The sequence below is a fragment of the Monoraphidium neglectum genome, assembly GCF_000611645.1.
Source record: "Monoraphidium neglectum strain SAG 48.87 unplaced genomic scaffold scaffold03184, whole genome shotgun sequence".
Lineage (NCBI taxonomy): Eukaryota > Viridiplantae > Chlorophyta > Chlorophyceae > Sphaeropleales > Selenastraceae > Monoraphidium > Monoraphidium neglectum.
Genome location: NW_014010444.1, coordinates 1 through 7,017, shown reverse-complemented (window position 1 = coordinate 7,017; position 7,017 = coordinate 1). Strand labels below are relative to the sequence as shown.

General features: G+C 67.6%; 3 protein-coding genes across 3 annotated transcripts; all 3 read left to right on the top strand.

The window, feature by feature from the left end:
- Positions 1-385: 385 nt before the first annotated feature.
- MNEG_12320 (hypothetical protein) lies at positions 386-1,847 on the top strand (the record flags this gene model as incomplete). The annotated part of the gene is made up of 3 exons (XM_014039210.1): positions 386-532; positions 861-1,045; positions 1,328-1,847. 3 exons carry the CDS (start codon positions 386-388, stop codon positions 1,845-1,847), a joined length of 852 nt encoding a protein of 283 aa, XP_013894664.1.
- Positions 1,848-2,887: 1,040 nt separating this feature from the next.
- Positions 2,888-4,633, top strand: MNEG_12319 (putative RNA-binding protein; the record flags this gene model as incomplete). The annotated part of the gene is made up of 5 exons (XM_014039209.1): positions 2,888-3,035; positions 3,167-3,229; positions 3,474-3,655; positions 3,897-4,151; positions 4,388-4,633. 5 exons carry the CDS (start codon positions 2,888-2,890, stop codon positions 4,631-4,633), a joined length of 894 nt encoding a protein of 297 aa, XP_013894663.1.
- A 919-nt stretch (positions 4,634-5,552) lies between these two features.
- On the top strand, positions 5,553-6,887 carry MNEG_12318 (hypothetical protein; the record flags this gene model as incomplete). The annotated part of the gene is made up of 4 exons (XM_014039208.1): positions 5,553-5,600; positions 5,873-6,064; positions 6,364-6,486; positions 6,789-6,887. The coding sequence occupies 4 exons, from the start codon at positions 5,553-5,555 to the stop codon at positions 6,885-6,887; spliced, it is 462 nt and encodes a 153-aa protein (XP_013894662.1).
- Between the last annotated feature and the right edge of the window lie 130 nt (positions 6,888-7,017).

The following is a 7,017-nucleotide window of genomic DNA, read 5'->3' as shown; positions in this document are numbered from 1 at the left end:
CCCACCGCCCGGCGCCGTCCCGCCGATTGGCCCGGCCGGCGACGACACTGGCGTCGCCGGCGCCTCGCGCCACGGGCAGGGTGGGGCGTTCTCGTCATACGACGCGCTGGCGGCCGCCGCGCTGCGCCAGGGGCTGCTGCGCCAGCGCGACCCCAAGGGGCGCTTCATACCGAAGCAGCAGCTGGCGCGCTACGCCGCTGAGCTCGTGCGGCGCGGAATCATGGCGGCGCCGCCAGGCGCAGATGTGCCGGCGGCGGCGGAAGGCGGGGGGCCGGCCGTGGACGACGCTGAGCTCGCGTGGGCGGGGGCGCCCGTTGGCGCGAGCCCGCTGGCGCCGGCCGCGGGACCTGCGGGACCCGCAGCGCCGGTGCCTGCGGCGCCAGCCATGGTGGCTCCGGCCCCCGCGACGGCGGCGGCGGCGCCCGTGGCGGCGGCTGTGGCGCGGCCCGCAAACGGGGTGGGCGCGGGGCAGCAAGGGGCGCTGGCGGCGGCGCCTCAGCAGGCCGCCAAGAAGGTGCTGCCGGCTGTGCAGGTGCGGCCGAGGCCGCGGCCAATGAGCCGGGAGTTTGCCCTGCGCGGCAGGGCCGCTGCTATCGCCCGAGAGCCAGTCACGGGCACCACGCGTGCACACAAAGGCCTACACGCTTTTGCCCGCCCTCTGCTTCCATGCATGGCGCCGCCGCGGCGCCGGCTGCGCTTTGGCCCCTCGAGTAGCATCGAGCTCGTGCAGTGCTCTGCTCTGCTCTGCGCATGACCCCCTCACGTACAAAATTCGTCACACACCCCCCACATACGCACGCTCACACATACACACACATACACACACACATGCGCGCACACGAACGCACCTCCACGTGCAGGTGGTGGAGGAGGTCAGCCTGCTGGGCTGCCTGCGGCGCTTCATCCGCCCGGACCGCGTCTCGGGCCACACCTGCAGCGGCTGCGGCGCGACCGGCGACGCCACCAAGCAGGTGTCGCTGCGGCGGCTGCCCCCCGTGCTGTGCCTGCACATGAAGCGCTTCAAGTTGGACGAGCGCCACAACAGGTGGGAGGCATGGGCGTCACAACAGGAGGGGGCAGGACGAGGGGAAGGAGTCGGAGGGGGGGGGGTGAAGCCTTTCGCCTGCTGGTTCTGGCTGTTTTCATCGACTGCTTGCTCTCTCAGCCTAGAGATCATGTGGGAGCAGCTCGACCTGGCTGCTGTTGTGGACGATGGGGTTCCTTTCTGCCTGCCCCCACCCACAGCTGCCCCACTCGACGCACGCGCCTCCACCCTCATGCATCCGCGGATCACACCCCCTCCCCGTGCATCCCATGCTCGCTGCAGGCTGTACAAGCTGCAGGTGCCGCTCAGCTTCCCCCTCGGGTCCCTGGACATGAGCCCCTTCCTGTCCTCCTCGGTGCTGCGCGCCGCGGCCCTCCCGCGCGCCGCCGGCGCCAAGCGGCTGTTGGCGCACTGCGCGGCCGGCGCCGAAGGCGGCGCACGCGGCGACGAGCAGCAGCGCGCCGCCGCCGCCGCCGCCGCGGAGTCCCCCGGTGGGGACGCGTTTTTGGGGCGCTGCTGTTACGACCTGTTTGGCGTCGTGAGCCACCGCGGGGACATGTCTGCGGGGCACTACATGGCGTACGTCAGGGCGGGCGGCGCATGGTTCAAGTGCGACGACGCATGGGTGCTGCTGGCGGACGGCGAGGCCGAGGTCGGGCGCTGCCAGCCCTACATGCTGTTCTACCAGCAGCGGGACCCCGCCGCGGGGGCCGCGGGGGCCCCGGGGGCCGCGCTTGGCGGCGCCGCCGCCGCCGCGGTCGCGGGGGCCGCCAGGGCGGCCATGGCAGGCGCACGGGCTTGAGCGGGTTGGGGTGTTCTTTCTTGCCCGCCGCTGTCTGCGTCCCGCCGCCGTCTGCGCCAGACCTGCGGCGCCGCCGCTCTACCGTTTGCCGCGCGCCACACCCTGTTCACTCATGCCCTCACGCACAAACCTCACCCCCTGATCTTCGGGCTGCCCCATTGCTTGCACCCTGCAGTTTTGCTGTACACTAGGGCCCCTTTTTTGCTTGTAGCCCAGCTGAAACCCCCCAACCTGGAGCACCTGCAGTCTCTGCGCGGCAGTTATTTGTTTTGCTAGGCAGCGTCGCTTTTGTGTGCTTGGCAGGATGGGTTGACCCTGGTAGGCCTGAATTTGGCGCGGCAGCCCTTGCCGTGGGCGTCCTGATGCTGGCTGCGTTGTGCCGCTGTGGTCTTTCGCATGGCGCCGCGCCACGCCCCATTTCCCCTCCTCCCATCTCCATCCAGTTGCCCAGATTTGCTTGCAGCCACCCCTTTGGCACCAGCCGCCCGCAAGCAGCGGCCAGCCGCATGCGTGTCTTTGCTTTTGATTGCTGCATGCGAGCGTGCCGTGCCTCGACAACGCGCACCAACAGTGAGAGTAACCTGATACAGAGGCAGATTTGCAGCTCACTGCAACAAACAGCGCAATCCAAGCTATAAGGTGCAGCATGATGCCGCTACACGCCTGTTCCAGGCGTGTCGCCTGGCAATATCATAGCCAACTGCACCAGCCGCCGACCTGTGGCTCTCCCCCGCGCCTTTATGAACGCCAGGCTCTGCGGCTGCCCCATTCATGCTGTATATAGTGTCCTTTCAAGTTTAGAACACTTTCTGGCGGAGCTTGCAGTCCTTTGGCGCGTGTTTGGACGCTTGACATCCCGCACTCGGGTGGCAGTGCCATATCTGCTTCGCCGTGCGAACATTCGTACACTTTGTGCGCATCAAGCTCCACTTACCCACGCGAAACGCGAGTTGTCGCTGCCGTGCACTCTGTGCCACATCCTGTCAGCCAAGCTGGCCGTGCGTGCGTTCTGTGCCGCGGGGCTGCACATATCAGGCACTATGCTGAAAGCCTCGACAGCCATGCGTGCCGCCGCCAGCGTGCACAAGATGGTGCCCGCCCTCGCGAGGCTGCCCTCGCTCACTGTGGCGACGGCCGCTTTCCGTGTGTCCCCTATGACTACTTTCGCGGCTCCCTGCTTCGCTCCTGGTGAGCCTGGGGGCCAGCACCTGCTGGCCGCTGCAGTGCCGTCGGGTGCGGCGGCTTACCACACTCGTGCTGGTGTGGCGCCAGCCGCGTTTGTAGCCAACCCCTTCCCTCGTCTTCCCCTGCCCTCGCAGCGGTGCCTCGGTATGTGTGCATGGCCGCCGCTGTGGATGAGGCCACTGAGGAGGACCTGGCCAGTGAGTGGGGCCACTAAGCCGCCGCCGAGCTGCATGATCTGCTCAGCTCAGATCGCCCGCGCCTTGCGCCTCTGGCTGTGCGGCCCGAGCGCTGCACCCGTGCCCAGGCCCCTGGTCTCCCGCTGTCACGCCGCCCCGGTCCCTCCCGCACCTGATACCCTCTTGCCGTGCCGGCTCTGCCTCACCCTGCGACCGTTCCCTTGACGTTCCCCCCGCACCCTTCCCGCCGCCACCGTGCCCCCAGACTCTTCCTCCATCTTCATCTCCAACCTGCCTTGGGCCGTCGACAACGACGTCCTCGGCTCGTTCCTGAGCGACGAGATCGGCGGCGTGACGCGCGTCAGCGTGATGATGCGCGACGGCCGCTCCCGCGGCATGGCCATCGCTGACTTCGAGCGCCCCGAGCTTGCGCAGAGCGCCGTGCAGGTGCGGTGCGGCCGCCCCGACGCGCGCGCTGCTGGTGCTGCTGCTGCCTGCGCACGCCGCGCTCGCTTGGTCTGTGACTGGGTCCTTGGGCGGGTATGGTTGCGGGTTCGTTTCCTGCCATGGCGGGTTGTCAGGTTTGTTCCCACTGCCCTCCGTGCGCCCTCCGACGCTCGCGGCCCCCCTCAATGTTAACCCTCTGACGGAGTCGTCACCGCCGCCTCCCCCCCCCTGCGCTCTACAGAAGCTGCACGAGACCGACCTGGAGGGCCGCACCATCAACGTGCGCATCGCCACGCCCCGCGCCCCCCGCCCGGCGCGCGAGTACGGCGACCGCCCCCAGCGCGACTACGGGGACCGCCCCCCGCGCGGCGACCGCTACGGCAGCGAGGGCGGCTACGAGCGCCGCGAGCGCAGGGAGCCGCGCGGCGACAGGCCCCAGCGCAACCCCGACGCCCAGCTGTACGTGGGCAACCTCAGCTGGAGCACCACGTGGCAGGTGGGGGCTGGCGAGGGCAAAGGCGGCAGTGCGCGCTGGGAGGGGGCGCGGCGCCGCAGCATGACGCCACGGGGGCCACCACGGAGGCCGCAGGACAGGGCGCGATGGTGGCCGCGGTGACCAGCCTCAGGTTTGGCAATGCAGGCAGCCCCGAGCGCCGAGGATCCTCCCAACCACGCGTTCTCCCTGCCCATCATGCGCCCCTACCCTTCTCCCCCCCTCCAACCAACCCCCAGGAGGTGAAGGACGCGTTTGCCGAGGCGGGCCACCCCGTGGCGTTTGCCGACGTCAAGACGAGCCCCGACGGCCGGTCCCGCGGCTTTGCCGTGGTGGCCTTTGACGACGCCGAGTCTGCGGAGCGCGCGGCAGAGACGCTCAACCAGTCGGACCTGGGCGGCCGCCGCATCAACGTGAGGCGCTTCAACGTGGAGAACCGCAGCTCGGAGGGCTACAACAACAGCGACAACCGCAGCTACGAGTAGGCGGCGGGGCGCGCCGTGGAGGGAGGCCGGGCAGGCTCGCTGTGGGCTGCCCGGGCGCGGGGCGCGCCGAGGTCGCGAGGCTGCTGCGGCCCGGTTTCTCTGTCGTAACGTTGACGGGGCCTCTCAGGGGCTTCGCATGGACTGCTCTCTCTTGAGGCGCAGTGGGGGCGCGTCTCAGAACACAATGCGTAGGATGTTGAGGGTGTGACGGGCGGCCGGTCAGGGCGCTTGTGCCCGCCGGGGCCGCCGGCTCCCGTCTTGTATCTTCGTGTGCCTGCGCCACCCACCCCGCCAAGCTGTTGGGGGGCTCTCTCAGGGGCCCCTGCTCTTGTGGATGTGTTTGTGCTGGGATCCTCGCGGGGTGATGGGGCGCGCGCGAAGGGGTGTCTCAGCGCCGCCCTCGCCAGGCGCCCCCACCGCACGGTGTGTTTTGCGCGTTTTCTGGCTCCCATTTGCCTGCGCTTGTTGTGAGGTGTGCAGCGCCACGCTCTTGGAATATCCACCCCCTCTTGCAAGCATGGTCGCACAGTAATGTCTGCGTCGCCTGCCTCTTTGGGGCCGGGGCTCGTGGTGCGACAACAATGCAGCCGGCTGGCAGCTTGAAGCACCCTCCCATCAGCAACAGTGTCCGGTGGCCCGATCGGGTCGCTTCGTAGACAGCAGGGAGGCAGCAAGGCAGTGTCTCAACACCATGGGATGTTTGCCTGTCGTCTAGGGCGTGTGTTCTGGCACGCCCTCAGCGCATGTGGGTTCGGCAATGCAGTGGGATCTGGTGAAGTGGCACCGCTTGGACCAGCTGTCACCACCGAGTAGTTCGGTTACCCCCATGCAATTGAGACAAGAGAGTGATATCATTGACGTTGAACCGTTTTATTTGCAACAGATAGGGCTCGCATTCATCCGCGTTGTTGTGGCCGTGATGTTCGGGACGCAGCGGCCGGTGGAGGCTGGAGCAGGGAGGGAAAAGGTATGTATTTGTCCAAAGTACGTGTTCTGAGGGTTCTCAGCGTGACCAGCGGAGATCTGACTAAAACGGGCTTGTTGCAGGAAAATGCCGGTGTCAAGCGCCTGGCTGAGGCACCAATCGGCACTGAAGGAGCCCTCAAAGCACAAAAAGTCGTGCAGGGCGGGGCCGCTTGGAACAGAGTGCCGTTCAAGCCTTCAAACAAGCAGCAGGCGACAATCGGCGGTGCAGTGGGAGGCGTCAGCAAGAAGCTGGTTGCACACGGCCACCGGCAGGAGGAGCAGCAGCAACAGCAGCAGCAGCAACACCGGCAGCAGCCCGCTTCCCTGGTGGGCGGCAGCTCCCAGGAGGCGTCCCAGACGTGGCAACTGGATGATTTTGACATTGGCCGGCCGCTGGGCCGCGGCAAGTTTGGCAGCGTGTACCTGGCCCGCGAGCGAAAGAGCCAGTACATAGTTGCGCTGAAGGTGGGCAACGTGGCCGGGCTAGGAGGCGACCAGGCCGCGCGCGCACGTTGAGCGTCGTGGCTGGAGCGGCTGACCAAGCTGTGGGCGCTCCAGGCTGCGCTCGCTCCACCGCCCGGCCTTGAGTGCCGCAGCTTTCAGGGTCAGCGCTACACGATGCTTTTCGGGCATTACTGGTCAGTATGGTTGACTGACAGCCGCTGGCAATGGGAGCCATATGCCCACCCTGCTTCCCTCCGCAGCTTTCACGCCCCTGCGAATGGCCGCGTTCGCCAACCCCCCTGAAAACTGGGCCCACCCAGGTGCTCTTCAAGAGCCAGCTGGCGCAGTCCAATGTGGAGCACCAGCTGCGGCGAGAGATTGAGATCCAGTCACACCTGCGCCACCCCAACATCCTGCGCATGCACGGCTACTTTTACGACCGGGTGCGGCGTGGCAGCCGGGACGTCACAGTGCGTGCCGCGAGGCGCCAGGTCCTCAGGGAAGAGCCATGCCACTGGCAGCAGCAGCAGCAGCAGCTGCTGCTGCTGCTACGCAACACGTCAGCAAAATACGCCAGCGAATGCGGCTGCCAATGCGACGCCCCATCCCCGTGCTATTTGTCATTGCCAGGCGCAAGCATGTGCTGCCCCACCCCTCACCGCCCAACACAATCAATTCCGTTGCTCCTGCGCCCCCATGCCTTGCACCTCTTGCATGCCCCGGTGCCCTCACCCCACAACCCCAGGAGAAGGTGTATTTGATCCTGGAGTATGCGGCCAAGGGGGAGCTGTACAAGGAGCTGCAGCGCATAGGCCACTTTGACGAGAGGCGCACGGCAACGTGAGGCCCCGGGGCGGGAGGGCGGAACAGGCGGCGGCGCGCGCGGCGCCGCACTCCCAGTGTTTGGTGGCCCCGTGCTCCGCCCCCTAGCTCTGCAGGTGTCACATGCGGGCGTGCTTGGCGCCGTCTTCAAG